This window comes from Hesperophylax consimilis, chromosome 11 (assembly GCF_061612785.1).
Source record: "Hesperophylax consimilis isolate HC1 chromosome 11, BYU_Hcon_1.0, whole genome shotgun sequence".
Lineage (NCBI taxonomy): Eukaryota > Metazoa > Arthropoda > Insecta > Trichoptera > Limnephilidae > Hesperophylax > Hesperophylax consimilis.
The window spans coordinates 4,505,232-4,532,827 of NC_142846.1; the positions used below are offsets into that span (position 1 = coordinate 4,505,232).

Genomic DNA, 27,596 nt, shown 5'->3' on the forward strand with positions numbered 1-27,596 from the left:
ATGATGGCCGCCGAACTTTCGACCAATCACAGCACGGCATATCTCTTTGAAATTCTTATCAAACACTGATAACGAAATTCAATGCAACTATTTGTGATAACATCAAGCTCAATTTACAGGAAAATGATGGAAGATTCAACCACGGAATAAATATCAACATGAAGAAATAATTATATGCTAATATAATGACATAAAAAATCATACCTAAATATGTTTGTTACTCTTTGGGAAATGTTCAAACCAAAGATATTTAACTTCAAACCCAATATGAAAATTTGTATAATTTATTAAACAATAAATAAACGAGACTGGGGGAGATGGTTTTGGTAGACTGAACTGACTTGGTTAAAGGTATCATATTAAAATATAACTTTCCTCTCAACAAGATAATTGCAGAGAGGAAAAATACCTAACCACTTTACTCCTCACGAAAGAGGATAGAACGCCTCCGAGAGGGTTCGATTTGAAAACGTTCTATAAATAGAGAACCGAATTCCATACAAAGTTAGTTCAACAGCTACCTCTGAAAGGGAATCCTCTCTCCTGAAAAACCATCTCCAAGTCTCCAAAGTCTCAAGAAATATTTTCAAGTGTTTTTATTCAGTAGTAAATTCAGTTTTTGCCAGTAATAAATTCTTTTCGTCAGTTCAGATCTGGAAATAAATTCCTCTCTGATCGTGGCTTTAAACTCCACAACAAACTTCTACAACATCTACAACATCTACCGAGACTGAAAACGCTGACAAGTGTTCCCAGCTACCTTCGTATCTACAGTTATTGTACGGACAGTATATTGTCTCGTACATGTTTCTTTTCTCGTCAGAATTAATATATTGAAGCAAAACATTGCACATCGGAGGCCGCGAATTTTCCTAGATCCCCAACTTGTTTTTGAAAAACATCCGGGGTAACATTTATCAACATTTAAATGTACTTAACGCAGACTTTAAAACTAAGTTTGAGGACATTTTGACTATGGAAATGGAACGTCGAAGAATCGGAAATCATGTGACAAGAAGAAATGACCGGAATAAGCACTGACAAAGAACTTAAAAAGCAGTTCTGTAGGGCTAGCTACAGATATAAATTCCCGTTGCTTATCCTGCTTCATTTTCATTTAGTGTAATACTTCACAAGGGCGCCCTTGTCTGCACAATGCAAATACAGAGGAACTATACCGCCACCCGGTTGTTGGACATGCAAGGGAAAGGAATCTTTTTACGAAGAAATAAACGATTATCACATGGGACGTTAATAGTTTTAGGAAAATTCAATATTCGGCAGGCAGGGGCTACAAAAAAAAAAATTTGGCAAGTGGTTTACGGGGCAAAAAAGTTTGGGAACCTCTGCTCTAGACCGAGGGGTCGTAGGTTCAAATCCCACTGTGAGTAAATAAAATATATATATTTTTTATAATGAACACTTTTATCAGTGGCTCAAAGCCAAGATGTTGTATTTCGACTTTTTGGCAAAAATGGTGTATAACTTTATTATGCTCCACTGAGAACCCAAATTAGTAAGTGTAAAATATGGTATTTACAAAAAAAATATTTATACCAAGATATTTACATATCTAGTTAAAATAAAAATTTCCAAGAGACTCAATTTTTTTACTTTGTTTATCTTGGCTTTGGGCAATCGTTATAAGGTTTATCAATGGACTTTAAAAAATATCTCTTATACATAGTGGTACACATATTAAGGTCTTTTTAAAATTTTCTTTCTCAAAAGATCAAGAGTAAAAACATCTTTCGAATGGGTTTTACCGTATCAAATTTTTCACCTATTATCCTTGAATAAATTAAGTTTTAGCATTCATATACCTTATTTGAGGGTTATTCCCCAAAAACGCTACTCTTCATATCGATTGACAAGCAAAATACATAGATAGATTTAACACAGGCAACATAATCAAAGGCAAAAAATAAATTCAAACACACTATATTTAATATGCCTATAAGTGTGTTTGAGTATGTTGCTGCCTGTGTTAAATATGTCTGTGTATTTTGCTTGTCAATCGCTATGGAGAGTGGCGCTTTTGTTTTTATACCGCTCAAATGTAAACCTCATTGCAGAACGGAAGATACACTTAGGACGTTGATTTTCAAGTTCTGTGAAAGTTCTAGTCATGTTCTATTATTATATTACTATAGGCCAGTTGCTACACAGGACTGAAATAATAACGGAACACCAATAGAGCTTTCACCGAGCTTGAATTTTAACCTTGAAATTTACGAATTGTTCAAAATCTGTGAAACAATCCATCCTTAGTAGATATCACCTAGGTTAGGTGGTTTTAGATAGATCTGAATAGCCGGGTACATAAAAACCTTTCTCTCCCCTTCTACAAATCAATAATTGTCAATTTTACTCACATGACTTGAAATTTAACTAAATTTATTACTTTTGTGTTTTTCAGAGGGTGATGCTGTTAAATCTCTAGAACACCGGCAGGGAGATAAACAGGCCCGAGAATTCCTCAAGAAACAGAAGCAGAAGATTGGCTTGCCTCATTGACTATATGTTCGGAACAACATGAAGAGATCTCTCAACAACTTAACTGTTAAATAAAGCCCTGAACACAACGCTATGCTGTAATATTGGCGTACCATAATAATATATATGTATTGTGCTTTGCATTACAATTTACATAACATAATATCTTATGGTTGTTTTAAATAATATGATTTTGTTTGTAATAAGATGTTCTTAATTGGGTGAACTAAAAAAAAGATAACTTTTTTTTAACCAATTATTTTCCTAAAAGAACCGACTATAATGTATTTATATATAGTTGTTTACACGACATGTGCGTAATTGATCAAAAAATTACATAATATGTAATTTACATAAAGCAACAAACACATTATTTTAGATGAGCAATAAAACATGAACAAATTATCTAAAGATAGATCTATCCTTTGTAGTTATGATTGCCAATTAAAATATATTCATTATGTTGCGTTTACATGCGTAATATAATAAAAGATGGCATGGAATTAGCAATTTTTACATTGGTTTTCTCTATATTTGACTGAATTTTTAATTATTGCATTTCAAGAGAAACTATATTATGTATTTGTTAACAATTTTGTTGATATATTTGAAATGTTACATTGATAATTGTAAACTAATTTGTGTTTAACTCCCAACAAAATAGAAACCTGCAGGATTTCTAAAGTGGGAAATATCGCCACCCCGGGGGTGATTGACGGGCGATTGATGAGGGGGCAGTGAGAGAAATAAAAATTCATTGAAAAAATAATGTCTTTGAAAATATGTCAATTTTTTAATAAAAACATTCTTGAGCTCTATATGAAGAAATGTGTGAAATGCCCTTTTTCCACAGGGATACACGCAAGTATCTGATACTCATGTTTGTACTCGCATCGCAAACAACTTGCTGGGCGCAGTCCGTACTCATCACTTCTGAAATCACGAGACCTACGTCGCCCCAATTATTGTTGAAGTTTCGAAACGTCAAAACGATCACTCGCAACCAAAACAGATGCTGAGGTATCATTTTTATATCCTATTATTCTTTGTTAACTGTTTTGTTGAAGAAAAATATAATTGAAAAGTGGGCAGTAAGCCAGATAAGGTTGGGAACCTCTGATCTAAAGAAAACGTTTGTTTCAAATTGTCTGACACAAGTGGCACCATGTTTGAAGTCTCGACGACTAGAGTGGGAACAAACTCGCCCGGCAGATCACACGAGATTATTTAAAGAGTTTACAAAATGTCTGCAACGTATGCCTGTGTACAAATCTCCGCGCAGATATTCCGTGGCAGTCGCCAAGATACTTGAACCGTTGAGTATTGAATACTTTAAATTTATGCGTACCTGTGGAAGAAGGGCCTTATTCTAATCATGTCTTTCCCATTGGAGGTTGGACAGTGACTGTTTTTGATTCAGAGGCAGCTGCTCTTATTCATTAGTGTTCCATATTACGTATCTAAATAATAAAACTAGTCGGTGGCTGAGTTGACATCGCATTTGGGTCCCACCCAGGTGTAGTGTGTTCAATTCCTCGGCTGGCTAAGTCCTCCATCCACAACACAAGCAACATCTTCAGCTTACTGTGGTGGTAGTAGGAGATTTTCAAATATTCTCAGGTTATTCATAACCCAGAAATGTTTGTCTTTCTTTAAATAAAATAAAAATATATGTGAATTATTATTGTAATTTTTCCTTGCATTTTCTAATAAGTTGTCTCTCTTTAGACTGATTCTCAAAGCATTATGTATACATTTTGTTATAATATATAAAATTATTTTTAAGCTTCAACATCAAATGTGTTTATGAGCCCGTAACAAAGATAACATTCAAATAATTATCAAGTCACAAATTATGTTATTGTTTGTGAAGAGAAAATAAGAAACAAAATTTTGTAAGAAATTACTATTGCATTTGTAATGATTTTGCACAAAGCAATTTTTTAAATGGTTTTTAATCCATACAACTTGTATATATGTAGGTTGGATGATTAAAAAAAATCTTTTAATAATAATATTATGTATAAAATTTTATATTTCCAGCAATGTTTTTCCTAGTGCCTTACGTAAATTGTTGATGATTGTAAAATGTAATTTATTAATAATAAACTTGCAATACATCGAACAATTTAGCTTATTTGTAAACTATCACTTATTGTTATTTAGCATTAAGAATATTTCAGGGATTAATTGTAATTTTCTTATGGAATAAAGTAGGTACGCATTTTCTAAAATGAAATAAAGTTTAAATGCGTATGAGTGTGTAGTTGTATGATTTTTTTTATTATACACATAAATGTATGTAAATTATTCAAAATCAAACAAATTTCAAACACTTCTTCCAAAAAACGAAATTTTATATGTAAAACATATACATATTATATCTTTGAAAATTTAAGGTGCCAATAATTAACCTGCATATTTCAAATTTAATGAAATTAATATTTCCAATAAATATGTAATATTGAAATATAAAAATTGTAAATTTCCAGCAAAAATGTTCATAAAATTTTTCGGAAAATATTTATGTGTTACATTGTTTGAAATTTTATTATGTAATAAATTATATTCGGGCTAGTTTCATATAGATTTAGCAGAGCGATTCTGCCGCGTGCATCGTTTTGTACGTAAATCGATCGCTTGAAGAATTCACTAATCTGTATAGCCCTGCTATTTACATACAAAATAATGTATGTGGCTGAATTGCGAAGTCTTCAATGTGAAACTAGCTTTATGCATCAAAAAAATATACCCAATCCGAAAACATAATAAGATTATAAATATTGTATGGACATAAATTATTTTTTATATCATAAATTTCTAGAGGAATGTATAGACAAAAATAATAAAAATGAAAATGAAAAAATTTTTTTGTTTATTTTTAATTTCATGATTTTAATAATTATAATAATTTACTAAATATGCCACATTTTAAATAAATAATCTCTTTATCACTAAAATATAAGTCTTTTGGATTTTAAGTTTAACTAGCTCAACAGCTTAGCGACAATATATTGTCGGTTAACAGTGACATTCTCTTGCTTCTTCTGCTCACTAACATTCTTGCCAAATTGAGTTTTTAAAAATAATGTATTATTTACGATGTTCGTTATCACTGAAAAAAATTGGATTTATGATAAAGAACACTTGTTTATTAAAAATTCAATTTGGCTAAAATGTTAGTTAGACACTTGTCGCTCTGAACTGACGATATTCGAATTTGTCCTTAATTAAATATTTATTTATATAACTCGTGCCCCTGCTCCACAAGATGAGTATGTAAATCTACTAATTTCTGAAACAAAAGGAAAAAACAAATTAGTTTATGATGCGTTTCGAATAGATTATGCATCATCAATTAGTCTCAGTATAAATATAACTACATTAATTTATTCAAATTGTGATAGTTCGAGCTGCGTAGCATAGATGGCTCTAGTTCTAGTAGAGTTTATCGAATTCTCCAAGAGATGTCTCTAGTGTATAGGCTTGCTCCTCCATGTTCAGAACCGAGGTGGGCTAACAGTTAGTTTTCTAGTAACCGGGAGAGATTCTGAGAGCCTAAGAGAACAGACAATAGCCTCCTGGCTGCCCTATACACTCTCCATCATTATAGGAGTCTCAAGTCTTATGGGAACATTCTTAGTAGGTACACATAAATAAAATAGAACGAACTCACCTTTCCCGCATCTCTTAGCGCATTCTAATTTCCCAGGGTTGTAATAGGTGATACCATCACTCCCACAACGTGGATTGTATTCATTCGTTATTCTTGTATGACAGATCAACTGGCAAGCATTTGGTTCCCTAACTCTTGGCCTTACTGTAGTAGAAGTAGTTGTTGTAGAAGTGGAAGTAGCTGTTGTAGAAGTAGGAGCATTTCTGATTTGCTCCCTAGTATTATCAAAGAATACAATTGAATCATCTTCGAAGGAGAAGTTACGAGAACTGGAGATTGAGTTTGGTTTTGCGGATTTCATTTGTGAATGTGTGTTCTTTCCGAAATTTGGTCTAGCTATTTCCCCCATGTATGCGAAGTCTGAAGAGCCTTTGAAGACAAAGTCAGTGTCACTTGAGTCAAAGATTTGCCTCTGGCTTCGGTGCTGAGTTCTGGTTTTTGACTGAATGGTGTTAGTTTCTCGTCTACTTTTGACCAGTGATTCTATGGCCTTTGAATCGGAGACTGCGATCATGAGAGCACCTGAAAAAACACGGAAGATTCTAAAATAGTTTATATTTGTAGAAACAATTCACTGCAATACAGCAGGTAATTAAAAATTTGGAAGGTCTTAGTCAGTGCATCAGTTGTCAGCATGCAACGTCGTTTCAATCATTTTTTGAGCACAAGTCAAAAAATATCTGAAAGATTTACCAAAATATGGGTTTGTTCCATAATATTTAGACAACACCAGCAAAAAAAAGTGGGGCAAATAACATGGTCAAAGGCTAAATACAGCATTCAAAAGCTACAGGAGGTGATTCTACATGATTGTACAAATACAAAAAGAAAAATCTTTTCGAAATTACATTGTTATAAGGTAAAAAAATTGAATTGTTTGAATTGAAAAAATAATCTTTCTTAAGAAAAAATGTTTTTGTGTAGGAAAAAAACAATGGAATTATAATGTTGTGTTTCTTTTTTACTTCTATATAGTGCACCTCCCGAAGATAGTACATTTTACCGTCTATTTTGTCAGTATTAAAAGTAAAAATCAAATTATGTATTTATTATGTTTTACTTACAAAGTAGTGCTGTCGAAAAGAATACATACATCTTGATTTTTTTACGTAGAATTAGGATGCTAATCTGAAACAATCGAAAATGAAAAATTATTAGCATTTTACAAAGAAAAAGAATAAGAAACACAGGTTTAAAATTTTTTTTCACATTTAAATTTTTACCATTCTTCCTTACGCCAAAAGCGATTGTTCCAGGAGTACAGGCGTATGAAAAGGTGAATTTACCAAACGAAATATACTAGTAAAAAAGTTAGGCCTGCACTTCTGCCTGAAGGTGCTGCTCAGAGATTCTACCAGGATCACAGAAGCGTGAAAAGATTGTTTCATGAATTTTTCAGAAATTTGTTTTCGACGAAATTCGATAGTCGTCAACTCCAAGCGTCTCAGCGTTCCCGATACCCGGAGCGCAGAAGGCAACACAGTAAGCATGCGCAGTAACGGCGTGAATTCGAAACAAAATCCGTCGCCACCAGTAAGTAAATAAAATAATCACAAACCTTCCTTTGCAACAAGAACAAAATACCAGGGTAACAGAAAACCGATCGGGTGTTTTAGTTTGGGTATTGGCGGCGCTAATGTCGCAATAAAAATAACAAACGCCAAACCTTCTCTTACACAAGAACGAAATACCAGGGTAAGAGAAATAAGAAAGGGTATTTTCGTTCAGTTATTTTTTAACATTATTAATTTTAGTGCCCATTGAAGGTAAATGAAATAACAGTACAATGCTACTAGGATCTCAGCAAGCAATGTATTATATTATTCAGAATACCCGCTACAAAAGCCTTTAAGTAACTGCTTACCAATAATTTTGATTCTAAATCACCATTTATTTTAAGAACTTATTTAAAGCGTAAAAGAAGACGATAATTTACCCAGAGTCATTGCATTTTTTAATTTATACGTTATTTATTTTTTTAATAATATTAACTCCACACTGAAGGTCATGAGGTAAATAATTTCCCCCGTGGCGTAATTTGCCTGTAACTTATGCTATGTTATGTGTTAAGGGTTGTTTGAAGAAATGAAGTGGTGAACCTGGGTCTTAAAGAAACCCATGTCGTAGGAGGGAGGAAACCCATGTCGTAGGAGGGAGGAAACACATTGGTAGGGTTTGTTGTGAATCCGAAGGAAATGGGAAGAGGAATTCAATGGGAAAGATGTACATTTGGGAGTACCAGGCTATTCAGATGTAATCACTAAAGGCGGCACCTGTCGCGGTGACACTTAGTTCATATATCGATGACAGCCAAGTTTAGTTGTGAAAATTTTGAACCAGGTACTGAGAAAAATCCTAATTTGTATGTGTAAACATAATATGCAATTTATAACTCACACAAATATCTGTAAACATATTATACATTTGACAATTGTGTAATTGTGCAATTGTAAATGTAGATTGTTTGTAATGTTGGTTGAATTAATATTTTTTATGATTTCCTCATAATCATGTTTGTAGTCTTTTTTTGTTATTTGTTTTTGGGGTATTATGCCGTGTTGCGCTAACTCCTTCTTTAGCCAACGTTTCGGACAGCATTGCAGTGTCCATCATCAGGGCAGATGTCTGGATGATGGACACTGCAATGCTGTCCGAAACGTTGGCTAAAGAGGGAGTTAGCGCAACACGGCATAATACCCCAAAAACAAATAACAAAAATACTTTTGGCCGTGAAAATCTTAAATCATATGTTTGTAGTCGTCCTCATCTCGTTTGTTGATTTCCTTGACTTCATGCTTGTAGTCATCATCGTCTCCATGTTTGTTGATATCCTCACATTCATGTTTGTAGTCGTCCTCATCTCCATGTTGTTGATTTCTCCATCTTCATTTTTGTAGTCATCCTCTTCTCCATGTTTATTTATTTCATCGGCTTCATGTTTGTAGTGGTCCTCATCTCCTTGTTTGTTGATTTCCTTATCTTCATGTTTGTAATCGTCCTCGTCTTCATGTTTGTTTATTTCCCTTTCTTCATTTATGTAGTTGTCCTCATTTTCATGCTTGTTAGTTTCCTCATCTTCATGTTTTTTGATTTCATCACCTTCATGTTCGTAGACCTCACCTTCATTTTATCTTGACTTTAAGTCATCGATATATACATATATATGTACGATTGATGTGCCTAACATTCCTAACAATATGATCAGTATGTAATTACCAGAAAGATATACGGTCAACACTTCGAGAGTGAGAAATGAGACCCGTCGACCACTATGATTATAATTATTTTCCTAGTGATTCATCACTCAATTGCCGCTTGCGGTTGCTATACTGTCTGTGACGCTTCCCGATTGACTCGTATCAAATACCAAATTAATTGGTCGTTTTCCGGTTTCCCCAGAAGATTAATGTTATGACACGGTTGACCGCGAAATTGGGTATCTTACGACCTTCGAAATGAATTATGAAATAAACTCCATAAATAAATAACTTCAAAATGATTCATAGCTGAAGAGAATTTAAAATTGAAATGTGTAATACGTAGGTAGGTATTTAGCCAATATTTAAAAATTACTGATTGATCAGTAAAATTATTTGAAGAGAGGTTAGTAACATAATTAGGACGTCAATGAGTTTATTAATCTGTGCGGTAAGTGTGTTTAATATTTTTTATTTTTTTTTTATTTATTTAGACATACACACAACATTTTATTAAAGTGGTAATGCGGGATTTTGACTAGCAAACTGGAGGTCGCCGGTTCAGATCCCGGCGGGTGCAAGAAAAGTGTTCATTTGATTAATTTGTGATATTAAACAAATTACTCATTAGAAAATAATGTTTGGTGTATTTGAGGCTTGTTCCATAGTGGAAGATACTCTTAATATCGCCTTGGTGTATTCAGAATTGAAATGTCTTTGGCTGTGTTTGTTGACCAAACCTGAATAGTCTTTCTCTACCCCCATTTCATTCCCCTCCCCACTACCTTCAGCCTCACAACATACTCCAATTGGAGATGTCATAGTCTCACTGGCTCCAGTGAGACTATGAACTCTACTCCGATTCGATCCTGAATGGTGATCTTTTCCCGGAGCGATACTGAGAGTACCCGTACTCTGAATGATACCTGTATTTATACAGTAAATTATTGCCAACTGTTATATTATTAATTTAGTTTAAGGAAAATATTATAACTGGTATACATTGACTGTTTTCGCAAATTTAGAAATTCCCCAAGAAAATACAAAAGGCAAAATAACACTAAAATAAATATAATTAGACAACGATTCAAACAGTCTTATAAAGTCAAACCACAACAGGGTTGCCATCTGTCCGTATATATCGAGACTATCACCGTTTTCAAGCTCTCTGTTCTGACGTCCGGACAAAACCTAAAATGTCCCGATTTAATCTTGCATAATGCAGCAGCGCTATTAACGAACATGCAAAAAATACTGTGCATTTACGAGATGACCGGGTGCGCAGCCACTACGAAACACCAAATTTGTCCAGAATAGTTTTGCTAGAATCGGCAGTTTTTTTGTGATTATATTATGTGTATTTCTATTTGTTGTTATTTAAACAACAGTAATCCACTGTAGACAGTAATTAAAGTATTAAAACTTTTAAATAACACCCACCCCTTCTTGACAAAACCCTAGCCACTTATGTCTCAACCCTAATCATCAGGGGAGATGATGTCTGCACCATATAGTTTGACGTATACTATACGCCAACTATATATAAAAACCACCAATAAACTAAATTTTGATCAAAAAATTATTTTCAACAAATACAAACTACCATTAACAGACCAGTTAGACAACACAAAAAACACGTAACACAAGCTTTGGAGAAATACACTACAAATACCATGCAATAAAAGTAATCAAACATCTTTCACTCGATGCAAAAAAACATTTCAGATACAAAATCAAAAGATGGATTAGAAAACAAAAAAACAAAAATACAAAATTTTTGTAATGTAAGATAAAAAAAAATGCATAGGTTACACACAATACACACTTCATTACATACAACTGTACCTCTTTTGCCCTTTTCCACCGCCATTATCGGGGGCCTCAGCACTGGGCCCACATTATCATATAATGTTTGAAAATACAAAATATTATTTTATTACCACTCGATCGATTTTCGGCATATTGTAGCGAGTTTGCAAAACGTCTTGAGCGATCACTTGCCATAGTGTGCCAAAAACATAGAACTAATAATACAAAAATGGGATGAGCGGCAAACCGCAGTAAGCAGTTCATATATTTTAATTTAATATTTTGAGGAATTACATTAAATGAATTCAATTGCCAAATCGAAAACCGAACACGACTTGAGTTGTTGTAATTGTAAAATAATCCTTTGTGCTATGCATAAAACCTTTTTTTTTTGTATTAGGAAATTCACCCTAAAAAGAGTGCTATGTGCCGTTAAAGTTAGGGGAGATGGTTATAATTTTATGGGAAATCTATACGGGAATAGGAAATCTCAAATATTGAAGTCATTCAAGTCTATGAACTTGTATAGAACTGAGAAAATGCGAGAATTGTTAAGAGAAAGTAAATAAGGAATACTAAGGGGAGATTGGTGGGTGATTTTTATAAGTAAACGATAAATGCCTTTGAAAGATGAATGATTTTTACAATTAAAGAAAACATGATCAAGAGTCTCATTTTCCATGCCGCACTGGCAGAGTGGACTATCTAGGACCCGGATTTTAAACAAATGGGATGCAATGGAGCAATGACCAATTCTCATTCTCGAGATACAGGAAATAAATCTTTTGGATTTTTTCTTGCCGTGGAACCAAGGTTTACTTGGTATATGATTTTGTATTCCAGCATAAAAAGCACCAGTTCGGGTTTTCGTATTAGACCAATTTTCTTCCCAGGAGCGAATCATATTGGATTTAAGAATTGGGATGACGTCAGAGATAGGAATTCTAAAATCTAAAGGATTAGAGCCAGAAATTGTTCCAAGTTTAGCTAGAGAATCGGCTTTCTCGTTACCCTCAATTCCCAAATGGCCAGGGACCCAAACCAATATTGTCTCGAAATTTAATTCATTTAAAGATTTAAGGGTGTTTCTGATATTATAAATAATATAGTCTTCTGGTTTATGGATATTTGAGGAAATTTTCAACACTGCGCTTAGTGAGTCAGTGCACAGTAAGGCTCGTCGAATATTGAAAAGCTGGATTTGGCTCAAAGCTTGTTCAATTGCGAAGCATTCTGCAGTAAATATAGAAATTTCTTTAGGCAATTTATAAGACAAATCTAAATCGAATTCGGGAATGTGTACCGCAGCTCCACAATCTTTGTTATCAGACTTAGAACCATCTGTGTAAATGAGTGAAAATTCTGGAAACTTAGAAGATGTAATGTTTTTAAATTTTTCCTCAACATTTTGATTAGATGAGGTTAAAATATCAGTTCGGAAGTCTGAAGTTATAACATTGGGGATATAATTGATAGAATCAAATGGGATAGTGAAAATAGGAAGGATAGGATCTTTTTGTAGATTTTGGAGGGAAGAGGACAGAGATTTGAATGAAAGAAAACTTTTTAGAAGGAGAGGAAGTCGATTTTTATCTGTCGATCTTTTTTCGTTATTTAAGTTATTGAACAAATAATCAAGGCTTTGTTCTAAAGGGTGACGCGATACAGAAAAAGATTTAAAAATATATTTATCAGCCAGGAATTGTCTCCTCAGAATTAAGGGGGGATCAACACATTCTACCTGGAGAGAATTAATTGGAGAAGATTTCATCGCTCCAATAATTATTCTGAGCGCTTTGGACTGAATTCTTTCAAGTTTTTTGTCCAAATATTTAGGAAGAGGATCGAAAAGAAATGTTCCATAATCCAAATGGCTTCGCACTAGAGCACCATACATCAATTTAAGAGTAGTAGGATGAGATCCCCACCACACTCTGGAAACAGCTCGCATAATATTTAGCCCCTTTTCACACTTAGCCGAAATGTTCTGAATATGCGGGAGCCAGGAAAGTTTATGATCCAAAAGTAGTCCAAGAAATTTAATTTGCTTAACGATTTGAAGAGGGACATTATCAAAGCAGACAGAAAAGGGGGGTATTTTTCTTTTGCGCGTAAAAGCCACTACTTTGGTTTTAGACGTAGCTAAATTCATCCCATTTGTCAACAACCAAACTTTAATATTATGTAAAGCCAAATTCAATTCCTTCGCAGCGCGCGATAGATTTTTGTGTGATAAATATATAAGGAAATCATCAGCAAAATAAAGTCGCTTGATAGATGAAGGAATTACATTGTCTAAATCACTTATATATATATTAAATAATAATGGACTGATTACGGACCCCTGAGGTAACCCCTTCCATAGTTTGCGATTTATCGTTTTTGAGGAAAAGTGGATAATAATGGATCTGTCTGTTAGTAAATTAATAATAAATTGAACTAGTTTTAAGGGAATTTTTATTTTAATTAATTTTTCTTTCAAAATGTTAATTAATACATCGTCGTAAGCTGACGAAAGATCAAGAAATGTGGCCAGAGTGCAAGAATTAAGGGACTGAGATATACGGATGTCTGTTGTTAATACACTTAAATTATCTATGGTTGATTTCTTTTTCCGGAAGCCATATTGATTAGGAGAGATAATTCTGTTATTTTCAACAAACCATTCCAATCTGTTCTTTATCAAGTGTTCTGCTACTTTCATTAAACACGACGAAAGAGCAATAGGACGATAGGATGAGATTTCAGATGGATTTTTGCCAGGTTTTAAAATCGGAAGAATTTTTTGAACTTTCCAGACTTCAGGAATAAATCCCGTTTCGAACATGTAATTAATTAGGGATAAAAAATATTCAACCGACATGTCTGAGAATGCTTTAATGAAACTATATAAGATTCCATCAGGGCCAGGAGAAGAGTCTGGAAGGGAATTGATTACTCGATTTAATTCACTTACTGAGAAAGGAGAGTCCAGCCAGCTAGAGTGAGATGGATAAGAAATAAAGGAAGGCATTTCCTCACATCTGGCAACTGACGGAGGAGCTATCTTATCAGCAAAACCTATAATAATTTCTTCTGGAATATGTTTGGAACGCTGGGGAGTATATGACGAACCGAATTTTTTTAAATTGGACCATACGGATGACTGGGGAGATTCAGGAGACAAGCGTTCACAGAATTTTCGCCATCCAGACCGCTTTTTGTTTTTCAAAACGCGTTTCGCTTCTGCCTGGGCGCGTTTCACAGAAAGGTAATTTTCGAAAGACATACATTTACGGAAAGTGGAAATTGCTTCTCTTCTGGATTTGACGACACTAGTGCATTCGTCATCCCACCATGGGGTGGAATGTTTTATCTTAATGTTTACATTACGTTTTTTAAGTGTTTTTTCTGCAGCTTTTATTATCATGTTAGGAAATAATTCACATTGTAAACTAGTGTTGACAAGGGAAGACTTAGATGCTTGAACAATGGAGTCTAATTCTGAAGAAAAATTTCTCCAATTCGCGTCTTTCGTTTTAAATTTAAAACTATTGTTTATCGAAAAGGAATGCGTGGAAGATAGATGGTGGAAGGTAATTATTATAGGAAAATGGTCACTGGAAAGTGGATCTTTAAGAATGTTCCAAGAACATATGGGAATCACCGAAGATGAGCAAAGAGATAAATCGACTGCACTTTTCCGATGTTGAGGGACAGTGAAACGAGTTGGAGATCCATCATTTAGAATACATAAATTATAGGTATCCATAAATTCTAATAGATTATGGCCAGAACGGTTTGTTAACTCACTGCCCCAAGAAGGAGAATGAGCATTGAAGTCCCCAAGTATCATATACGGGGGACGAATCTGGGATATAAATGTTGACCATTCGTTTTCAACAAAAATTGTAGAGGGAGGGATATATATTGATAGTAATGTAATATCAGATACAACAGCTGCTACTATATGAAAATTATTGGGGAGAGTGTTGAAAATAATTTGTTTAAAAGGGATAGAATTATGTATAATAAGAGCAGTGCCACCTTTGCCATCCAGTCTATCATGTCTTAGACAATGATATCCAGGAATCTTAAATTGGTATGAGGGTTTTAACCACGTTTCGGAGATGGTAACAACTGAAATATTATGTTCATCAAGTAACTGTACAAGATCAATTTTGTTGGCGAATAGACTTCTACTATTCCATTGAAGTATTTTGCTCAGTTGCGGATACATCGGGAAGGCTAGAGAGTAAAGATTTCATATAATCGGCAGCGTTGGACGGTACTTTATTGTTATTTGAAAGGATCGTAATTAATAGGGTAATTAAAGTTTGAATAAAAGAAGAATTTTCAATCATGACTTTAGGTAAGATATCGGAAGTGGAACAGTTTTTTAAGGCAGTCCCATTGGGAGCCTGGGATTTATTATTCCCATTCGGGTTAAGTAAAAGATCATTATGTAGTTTTTTATCGAAAGAAGGAATAAATTTTGGATTAGATTTTATCGGTTTGAAAATTGTTTCTTTGTGGGAAGATGATAGAGGGGATTTAGGGGAAGAAAAATGAAAGATAGAAGCGTTAGACGTTATCTCTGCAAAAGATTTTTTCGTAGGAGAGAATAATTTAGAAGCCTGAAAGTAGGAAATGTTGTCTGCAGCCATTGACTGTTTGATATTTCTCTGTCTAGATAACTCTGGACAGGCCACACTAACAGCAGTATGGTTGCCCTTACAATTAATACAAATAGGGTTATTCGTTGTATTTTGACACTGTTCAAAGAGATGATCCTCTCCGCAATGGAAACAACGAGGAGGGGAACGACAAATAGGTTTTGAATGGCCAAAACGGCAACAGTTGAAACATTGGATCGTCGGGAATCTGTATACTTCAACGGGAAGAGCGTTATAATAAATAAATACACGGGATGGTAATGTTTGACCTTCAAAAGTGATAACAACGGATTGGGAAGGTTTCCATATAGTGGTGCCGGTGGAAGTATCCTTGAAATTCAAACGACGTGCTTTTAAAACTTTTGGAGTTAATTGAGAGTCATTAAGAGCGTCTACTATTTCTGTTTCTGATAGATCGGTTGGGAAACCTCTTACTCTGCCCATTCTGGTTAAATTGAAAGTAGGTATGAAAGATTTAAATTTATTATTTGAAAGAGAACCTATTTTTTTAACAAAATCATTAGCTAATGTGGCGGATTTAAATTCTATGGATAGTTTGTATCGACCTTCCGGTTTTATTGATCCATTTATAATACCGAGGTTATTGAGTTTTGAGCTAAAAATAAATTTACCGAAATCCAGGGGATGAATTATTTTCCCCTGTTCAGTCCTTTGGACATTAACAATAAATGGAGCTGAAGATGAAATAGAATACATAAGCTCAATGGCTTTTGCTTCTGTAGGAATGGTATCATTATAACTTCCATGAGAGATTGGGGATTCGTTTGTTTGTGAAAGAGATTTAATTTTAGGAGGTACATTAAGACAAAGCGGAGGTCGTCGTTTTCGGGAAGGAATGGTTACAGAAGCTTGGGAATCATCAGAATCGTAGACGTCTGCAATCTTAGAAATGGACTCAGGGTCAGGAGGTCCATTTTCATCCTCCTCCATTTCAACAAATTAAAAAAAAAAATGAAACAATAAATACTATTTAAGAAATAATAAATGGTAGAAATAATACACGCAACTGCGTCGCAAACTAATAATAGAAGCAAAAATAATGAATACGAAAATGTAACAATAAATAAATCTTATCTGTACGCCGCGCCGCCGTCAGTCAGCCGTCAAACACAGAGCACTGGAAGTAAACACGACTGCACACTACCGAGGTTCGGTGACTACCGCATAAAACCTTATCTTATAAACATTAGTTTATCATTAAAAAATGTAAAATAATTGTTTGCATTTGTACGAAGGCAGCCCTCACCAATATGCTAATTAACAAACAATCGGATAAACCACAAAGGTCAGAATGGTTAATAATGGGAAAGGAAAATTATCAAATAAATTATCGCGATATGGTGGATGGTAAAACGGAATTTCCGCAATGCATATTCGTTACCTAAGAAATAGGTGGAAAGTATATGCTGGAACTTATAGTTACAATCAATCATGAAATAATGTAGATTTAAAGATCATTAAGTTATGCAACATGGTTGCTTAAATAGTTTGTAGCCGAGTGTTCCAAAGCGTCGGGTTCCTATTCAGGCGTCGTGGATTCAATGCTTTGAGAGCTAAGTTCTTCAGCATTACATAAGCTAGATTTCTATCTTGTTATGATGGAATTGCAAGGACTTTAAAAACCGTCAGGTTATTCATAATAACCCAGGAAAGTTTGATTTCCAATAAAAAAATAGTAACTTTGCGCTTGGAAATGTGAATAATTGAATTCCTATAACTGTAGTTGTCTTGAGTGATAGATACTTTTGGAATCCCCCGTGTGTCAGATTATTCAGAAACAAATTAAATAAAACTATTAAGTACCTATCTACCAACTTTAATATTCATAAATCTGTTTATATGTGCATGACGACGCACTGATTTAATTCGAAAAATATAAATTCCCCGATTTAACATGCTATTTATTATGTTATAGCTTACACTTTTTATGTTTTACACTTTTTGTTTTTTTTATATTTTTTAAAAGAAAGACAAACTTTCCCGGATTACGAATAACCTTATAATATTTAAAAATCTACTATGCAATTGTTGCTTGTGTTGCGATGGAAGACAGCAGAGGAATCGAACACACCACACCTGGGTTCCGGTCAAAAATACACGAATACAGGTTAAAAAAATGTACACGAGGATCAACGATTTGTATTAATGAAGAAATCACTACAAAGGAATAAATTAAATATACGCATAGTTGTCATTGCAGCTGAACTCATGCAGACATTTAAAAAAGGCAATTATTTTGTGGAAGAATCAGAAACAAAGTAAATAAAGAAACGTGTCAGATAATATACAATAGATTTATATCACCCCTATCCCAAAATAGTGCCACAATTCCATTATCTCCAAGAAGCTAGGACTCTAGTTAGTGTAGTAATTGTATAAAAAAATATTAAAAGTCTTCACGTATAATAGTTTCCGAAAAGCATACTATATATTAGGTATGTTCCTTTCCTATTAAGTATCGTAGATTAACTTTTTTATCTAACCTGCAAAGCTTAAACCAATCTACAAACAAATTGTTGTTTTCTTCCAAATCTGTGTTTTCCCTAAAAATACAGTGGTTATAAATAAATGAAAGTTCATTCACCACTTTAGAAATAAGTACTAAAAACATGAAAACCATAACCACTTATTACACAACCCACACTACACACGCTCAAACATACACACACATATTTATTATTCATTACGCACGTCATTGAGTAATTAATGTAGATATCTACCACAAATAAGACATTACAAGGAAACATATCAAAGCCATTATGAAATAATATTAAATGTATTGTGTAAATGGTTTCATTACTCTAACCAATTTGCTGTTTGTTTCTATAATATAAATAATAAACAATAATGCAAAATCTTTCAATACTACTAGAGTCGAAAATATTGAGTAAAACAAGCAACCTACTCACGTACAACATTAGTACTAATATCATAGACGTGGCCGTAAACCAAAATACAGAAACCAAATTTGCAATATTGACGCAAAACAATGTAATCTTTTTTAGATATAGACTTAAGTGGATCCCACAATAATTGAATGAGACACGAACTTAGAAACATAATACCTAATTGAACACACAACCATAACAAGATTTCTACACGACCCAATTTCTGTTATGGACCAGCAATTTGAAAAAAATGTTAGATGATAGGACAAAGAAGATTATATCGAAGTGGGTCCATTAGTGGAAGCAACCCTGAGTAAAAGATTGGCTGATTTCTTGGAAGAAGAATGGAGCAGGATGGGAAGGCTTGATGACTGAAGACGAATTGACAGTAGATTGGTGACACTCGAGTGGAAAAATTTGTGGATGAAGCCAAATCCAACCCTGGAATCCTGGGACGTAACACCGTATTCAGGGCCTGTCCCACGCGGACGCAATAGGAGCAGTTCGCTCCGGGCGCTGAATTGCCAAGGCGCTGATAATACTAAACACCTAACAGTCCTAACACATCGCTATTGAGGTTATTTTTCACAAATACGGCGCTACACAAAAATAAATATCATCAGGAATATTATTGATTACAGTGATCGCCTACATCTATTGGTTTTGACAAGGTGCGTCAAAATTTTTCTCGGACCAGGCACCGTTTGGTTCAGGGTCGGTCCTGACCACGATGATTGCAGCATTAATGTCAATATTTCGTATGGGTCTCATGCCATGCCTTTCGATGATATTCTTGGCGTAATTCTAAGTGACCAGCTCAAGCACGGGGCTCCATCGAGGCCATGATCAATTTAAACTGACCCTGTATAAATCACAAGTGCGCCCCACTGTTTAATTTGGCAGCCACGGAAATATTTAAAAAAGCCCTTGCCTCTGTGCTGAAACTGTTCCGAGATTCCCCTATCTTTCGAAATATTTAGAGCACAGGAGTCCGATGGAAATTTTCTCCTTATTCTACTGGTAGTTCAATGGAAGATGCTTCGAGGAACATTGATTCCTTTGACAGATGGGAACGGGTCGTTTCTACGATTCGTTTTTGAGTTCATCAGTTCGGATGAGGAACGATTTGCCGTCCTCTATATTTCTTCCCTCCTACAACATGGGTCTCTTCAAGACCTCCACACAGCATCCCCAAAGATGACACAGGCCCTGAAGGACATTATTATGTAAAAAAATGTAATGAAAATACCATGTAGCTACCAAATTCTTACAATATTTTCAAGGGTTTTCCAATAAGAGGTGTTATTTTGAATAGCCCGCTATTTCGGTAGATCTTACTTTTGAAGCTGTCATTTTTTGACATTTGACACGTACAAACTACGCCATTAATCAAAATGGAACGATACACGCTTCAACAACGCATTGAAATTATTAAAATTCACTTGAGTGAATCAAATGCAAATCATCTTGAGTGATGAGGCCCATTTCCACCTCGGTGGCTTCGTCAACAAGCAAAATTGTCGCATCTGGGGCTCGGAAAACCCAAGAGTTATTGTTGAAAAGCCTCTCTATCCTCAACGTGTGACTGTTTGGTGCGGTTTATGGTCCAGCGGAGTCATTGGACCTTACTTTTTCGAAAATTAGGCTGGAGAAACATTTGCGGTGAATGGATCGCTATCGAGAGATGATTAATGATTTTTTATGGCCGGAATTGGATGGTATTGATCTGGACAACGTTTACTTTCAACAAGACGGCGAAACGTGCCACACGAGCAACGAAACCATTGATCTTTTACGATTGAATATCAAAATAAAATAACACCTCGTATTGGAAAACCGTGTATTATGTATTATTTTCTCGGTCGCACTTTAAAATCTGATTTTAATTAAGCTTAAGGAGACTAATTTGGTCATACGATATTGGAAAGAGTTAAAAATATGAATTTATAATTGATTCAAAAAACTTAATTTGGTCCACAGAGATACGAAACTAATAAACTTGAATACACAGTATACGTATATATTATACACTTTCATAGAACCAATTTATTAAAACTCAAAGCTCAGTTTGATTAAAAACAAGTAAACTTACAGCAGATTGTCTCGCACACAATTTTTTTAAGTTAACATCAATGGTTCACTTTAAACGTCAAAACAAATAACATCAAACTAAAACATTATTGTAGAAAGAGCTCTTATAAGTCCACTGTCGTAAAAACAATGAGCACTATCGTCAAGAGATCTGTGATAAATACCTAACTTTTGCCTACAAGCTGTTCGGGAAAGCTTTTGTTGAATCATTTCATATTATTATTATGACTTTCATAACCGGCTCCGTCTGGGTTTTGCTTCGAGTTACATTATATCCTTCAACACAATAAACTGACCATGAATGACGTTTTTTTTATCTGGAAATGACTTAATCTGTGAGCACGGAGGCGTTTTTGATGATACGTTGGTGACATTGCGATGCAAAGATGACAATGAGATAAGCAACTTATTGTGACTTTAAAAATATACATTAATTTTGATCATACATATATTTTAAATATTTTCTTAAGTTGGCATGTACCTACGTACCTATTTTACATACACTATACATTATTTAACAATGGAATATAATTTTCTGCAGGAATGTTTACCAATTATGTAATTTCTAACTGAGGAATGTGTAATAATATATTCTATTTAAAGTGTCAATTGTACAAACTTCGGGAGGTGATTCTACACGATAGTACAAGTAAAAAAAAAGATTTTTGAATTCAAAGGTTTTAAGGTACTATAAAAAATGTATGCATGTAAAAACGTAATATTAAAAAAATATATATATTACAAATATAAAAAATAATAATATTTTTGTGGTACCACCATATAATTTTAACTTTCTCTTAGATATTATATTCTTGACTGTTTTGTTATTCCTAATGTTTTGTGTACATCCAATATATATTTCTTGTTTTAATTACCTTTATAATCTTAAAAAATATTATAAGTCTAAATCTCTAATAATATATGTTAAATTCTTAAGTCATTGATAAGGATTTATAAGTTATTAATAAGTTGTACTCTCCTCATTACGAGTGACAGCGTTTGTAGGAGCGTGTATAAAAATATGTAAGCTATAATTTGTTATATTTTATAAAACTTAAATAAAATTTATATATGTCTCTTTCAAACCATCTTTGAACGCTTCCTATGGGGCTTAACCAACAATTGTAAATACATAGCAACGGTGATGGGAAAATCCATTAAATTATAACCCCCCCCCACTTTCTTTCCCAAATTTTATGTATCTAAACCATAGTTTAAGGAATAATTGTACCAGTCTATGGATGGCTATATATAAGCTGTTGATATTGTCAAATTATTTAAAATTACCACAAAATCATAAGAAGGAAGAATCTCTGGAAATACACAAGAGAAAAACAGAGTCAGATTAATCCCACCTATTAATATTTTTGTCGTTGTTACTTTATAGGCAAAGTTCCCCCTATTTTTTTCATTGTGTGTGCGCCCTATCAAATTATCTGTTAAATATATGAGAGGAAGAAAGAAGTTAATTTGCAAATGCGCACATTCATGCGTAGATATAAATAATCAAGTTAAGGGCGCTCTTGTGAGTTGTCGCATAAAAAATGTACCATAAAATAATGAGTTAAATTACAAAAAAACTATTTTCTTTTGCGATAATCTTTTTTCATATTGGAGATCCTTCGAGATGTGTGTGGAAGATGGAAACATGTGTGCGGACAAATCTTCAGAGATATGCGGCCGCACACCCGCAATCTTAGACGGAACATTTTATATGGGTATAGTCGTAATAAACACACTGTAGCTACATGGGTAGTATTATTAAATATTGTAAGATCTTAGGCACATTATAGTTCCTCGTCCATAGTTCCGTTTGAACAACCAACAAAACAATAATACGGCTATTACGCACCATCAAGGAAAATATATTAAATATTACGATCAAATTACGGATGAAAATAAATTATTCATCCTTAATCATTCACAGACCACGGATATCATAAAACACCTTTTCAGATTGCATTAAAGCCAATTTATAAACAACATAACAATGGATATGATATTGGTTTATGTGCAAATCTAAGGAATACCGGTGCGACAAGAAAAATTGGACCAAAAAAGAAACTGCCTAAAAAACTCTTTACAAAACTGCTGAAAAATTGAATATCTGCAGAAAAACATTTGAAAATTAACATAACATTTCAGACACCGTCGTGATCATGGACAACGGATTTACATCCCACCGTGACATGACCTACATGCATACCATCGTGATGCACATCAACTACCACAACGACATCATCATTCATCGTCAGCAACAACTGAGACTACTCAGTCTTCTATATTGGACTACCAATAGAGTAAATCAACTACCTCAATAATAATAAAAATTTATTCCAGAATGTATGCAGGGGTAGTGCAATCCAATACATTCCATATTTGAAATAATGTACATAATGAGAGGTCACAAAAAAGCGGAATTTAAGTGAAAAAGATAAAATATAAACACAAAAATGAGTGTAAGCAGCCGTTTATGAGGGATATTTGCACATCTCCCGTCTCCAGAGGGCCATCAGAGAGGACTCCATCCAGGCAACCATGGCAGTGATGATTTTGTTACTTGATTGGCGTAGTCTGCGCCATAAGCTTCCCATGTGATGGCGGAGAAGCACTATGAAAGAGTGTACTCGTCCCTCCAGGAATATTTCCGTGTCGCTGCATTATCTCGGTAGGTGGAATAGTTGACGATAAGTATTATTGTAAGCGACTTTCAGCTTATGCCATTGGGATGCAGTGTAATCCATCTACAGTTCTAACGTGTACAAAGAAGTGCAAAATGCGTTGAAAAGTATCTTTTTCACGTTTGTACCGCAAAAGTGAAAACGCCTTGACATCATACCTGTTCTAACGGATATCGCTCTTCTTTGCATTTCCATATCCTCGATGTCTTTCAGGTCGTCTGTGATAATATGTACCGGGTATTTGACGCTACGACTAACATCCATTTTCCTTCCATCTAGCCATACTGAAGGTGTTGCCATGTTTTCGTTTTTGCATTTGAAAACCATAACTTTTGATTTGGACTTATTACATACAAGGTTATGATTTTTTGCAAAACCTTCACACATTTGGAGTAGTTTCATTAGTGCGCTAAGTGACGGTCCTAGAAGAACCATATCACCTTCGTAATTAATATTGTTTACACATACTCCTTGAACATTTTCAACCTATTTTCATTTCATTCAATAAAGCCGCTGCTAGGATTCACACACATTTTCATTTGTGTCCTTAACACATCCCCAAACAATATTGTGAGTTTTTGTGCTCCTGGAATTATTACTGTGGTCATTTCGTGCTGAACGGCTGAGACTGAAAAATTGTTATTTCAGATTTTAATTGTAATGAAAAAGAATTTGATTTATAATTTACCAACCAGTACAAATCAGGGCAATTAGAAAATATTGATCTTTGTGTAGGTACTCGTACTTCATGTTGTGAATATTATAATTATATTATTGGGAGTTGGGTTATAAGATTGGCATATGCTTTCAAACTGTAAACTATATGTAACTAATTAGAGTTCTCTCTTGTGAGTAACACTAATTGGATTTCTGGCTAAGGCGTCATGTTTTGATAAATACACATTTGATGATTGTCGATACATGTGACGAGGTTATTATCAAAGTTCATATTCACTCCAAGAAAATACTCTACGATCGTATTAATAGTTGGGAAACCGAAAAATGTAGTGCATAAACTCTTTAATCCAATTGTTCCCAACTTCTTTCGGGTCGCGACCCCATTTTAAAAAGACCCCTAATTCAGCATCTCCAAAGATGACATTGGCTCTGACGAAAATAATTTCCCTCAGGTCCTCCTGTGTGGAGCTGACGTACAATACAAAATTGACATTGATAATTCGTGGTGAAATTCCGGTACAATGATTTAGAAATATATATTTTTTAAATAATCAGCCTTTTTACTGTTTTACATAGACTAGTTTAATATTTCTAAATAAATAAATAGAAATTATTCCGGCTGTCATCCAATACAACGAAAGCGAATTTTAATTTTACGTAATTAAAAAATAAAATGCTAAAATTAAAAATTTCCCAAATGCATTCAGGTTCCATTTATATTAATTAAGGTAAATCAGAAGGTATTATTTAAAAATATTTCGTATTTTCCGTGTCCGGCGATTCCGAATATTTATTTATATTAATTTACCTTTACCCATTTAGGCAATTATTAGGGAAAGGTAAAGTTTTACCCGAACAACTGTCATTCTTATTATGCTTAAACTCCTTCCTGTTCCGTGTTTTAACAATATATACTCACCCTCTCTCTGTGAATGACCTAATATCTACCTATTAAATGTAACTGTTGTTAGTATCACTTAAACTGGGCGAAGCCCAACCAAGTGCCGCCCTCTCTATAATTAAATGATTATAGTATACCTAGTTTAATAAATGGATAAAAGTTTTAAATTGTTTTAATATTTTTTTGTTTCTCCTTTATTTCTTAAAATAAATAACTAATGTATACTATTTTTTCTTAAATTCTTCTTTTTTCGTATGGTGGGGGGGGGGGATCCATTCTAGGGCCTGAGGCGTCGCCATGTGAACCCCATCAATCCCGCCGGGGAATGAATGGAGCGGGCATTCGCTGACCACATGTTTTTTTCTAAATATAATCTTATAGTTTTTCTTTTCTTTTCGTATTGTATGTAATGTGACTGTCAATAAATTTCATGTATGTAAATGGGATTTGTGCCGTTAATTCTAAATAAATAAATAAATACAAAATTAGTGAAATCATGCAAGTGAAAATTTTAATAGAGGTTTAGTATATTATCTTAGAAGTCATATCCTGAATCGTTGGCCTAATCGTAAATGATTCTAGTATTCCAGGAAAATCCTCTTATTATTAAATGATTTTCCTCGAACACTAGAGTATAATAGTTCAACTAAACCGGTCGCAGTCAAGTCGTCGTGTTCAAACTCTCACAGTTTTATTACGGATTTGCATAAATTTGCGGAGAATCATCAATTTATTACCTACGTTATTAATCAAACATCGATTAATCTTCTGGATATACGATTACAGAAGTGAGTGATGTCACAGTTTAAGCTAATTGCATTTGCCACGTTCGAATGGTTTGCAGATGTTCTTGCAATAATTCAATTTTCGTAGAAGTACCAGTGGCGTGCCGTAATTTTTTCCAAAACACGCCAAAGTAAAAGGATTTTTTAAAATTATTCTTTAACATAATAAAATAAAAATAGATTTAATAACATCGTAACTTTGTAGGTAAAACACTGCATACAATATATTATGGTGAATTTAAGTATAGTATCGACATTTTTTAGTCCTCCTCACTAGGGTCTCCTGTGCTGAGGCGGACTAAAATTATTTTATTCTCGATGAAGAAGATAATACTAACAAATCTAAACAAAACATGAAACAGAACAAGACACAGAAAATAAAAAGATAACGGTCACAAATAGGAATCGAACACAAGATCTCTTGTCTCACCTTTAAAGATTTATTGCTTTGGTGAGTATAACCTTCAAAAGTTTATGAAAAATTGTTCCATTAAAAATTGAATTTCTTAATTTGTCTTCTATGTCGTTTTTAGTGTTTTTTATAGAGTTTTTTTCATTGATCTCAAGTTGCAAAGTTTTCATTTACCAAGTTGTTGAGTGATTACAAACCTTGGCTACAAATCTGGAGGTACCGGGTTCAAATCCCGACGTGCGCATTTTGTTTGACCAATTTTTTGCTAAATATGATTTAAGATTTTCACGGCCAAAAGTATTTTTGTAATTGGGGTGTTATGCCGTGTTGAGCTAACTCATTCTGTAGCCAACGTTTCGGACAGCATTGCAGTGTCCATCATCAGGGCAGATGTGTTATTTGAGGTTGTGTTAAAATGTGAGCTTACGTATGAGGTTGTGATACCGTGTTGCCAGCTCTAATCCTCTGAGCTAACATTAACGGATCATTTTTTATTTAAAGTGGTTTTCTTCGTTTAGCTCTGGTGTAGCCGTCAATTACCGGATACCAAGAACTATTGAGCTTGAAATAAATAACAATATTTTTTTGCTATTTTACAATTTATTTATTTAAATAATGTATAGTACATTTGCGGCACGTTCCAGAGTGGTATATAATTTCAGTATTGCCCCAGTGAAAAACCACCATTTAGAATCTAGGAATGGCTTTAGCCGTGTTTGGTGAATAGATCTGAAAAACCAAGTACTTCCACACCGTCATCTTCCCCATTTCCTTCTCCTACTCACTACCTTCAGCATCACAACACACCCCAATTGGGGATGCCATAGTCTTACTGGCTCGGGAAAAATTTGGACACTTGTGCGGTACTCACGTAAAAAAAGAGTACGCCAATGGTAGATATAAATGGGTGTTATATAATGCATAATGTAAAGAATCTAATAAATGACTGGAAATTGAATAATAAGTTAGGATTCTAACCCAGTTCTCCATATCAAGAATATCGTTTGCAGAAGGTAATTCTATTTATTTACAAACGCTATTAAATTATACAGTTCAATCCATCAAGAAATCCGCGTTGTTCCGAAGTGCGTCAAGAAGAAAATTACCTTGAAAAATGTGAATCACAAAAAAATGCACGTTCCTTAATCTGATTACATCCTTTCGTGAATAATTCTTTGATCCCTGTTACATCCTTTTTCTGCTTCCACATGGGCGAGCGGGCGACATTACGGCGATGCGACGCGAAGTGACGCGAAGCTACGCCACGTGACTTGATGTGACGCAACTTGATACAATGTTTGGAAAA

At 34.1% G+C, this 27,596-nt stretch overlaps 1 protein-coding gene and 1 long non-coding RNA gene across 4 annotated transcripts in view; one reads left to right on the forward strand and one right to left on the reverse strand.

The window, feature by feature from the left end:
- stac (C2 and C2B_Munc13-like domain-containing protein staccato) overlaps positions 1-5,672 on the forward strand; it is a 128,693-nt gene extending 123,021 nt beyond the window's left edge. The window contains exon 16 of one of the 3 annotated variants that reach the window (XM_089637225.1): positions 2,420-5,672. In XM_089637225.1, coding sequence (XP_089493351.1) covers positions 2,420-2,517 — 98 coding nt within the window. In that variant the 3' untranslated portion in view covers positions 2,518-5,672. The remainder of the gene's footprint in view (positions 1-2,419) is intronic. The other 2 variants (XM_089637226.1, XM_089637227.1) reach the window with 2 other exon arrangements.
- A 1,595-nt stretch (positions 5,673-7,267) lies between these two features.
- Positions 7,268-27,596, reverse strand: part of LOC149419674 (uncharacterized) — a 101,137-nt gene continuing 80,808 nt past the window's right edge. Inside the window, exon 3 of the long non-coding RNA XR_016302794.1 lies at positions 7,268-7,300. This is a non-coding gene — a long non-coding RNA (uncharacterized LOC149419674). The remainder of the gene's footprint in view (positions 7,301-27,596) is intronic.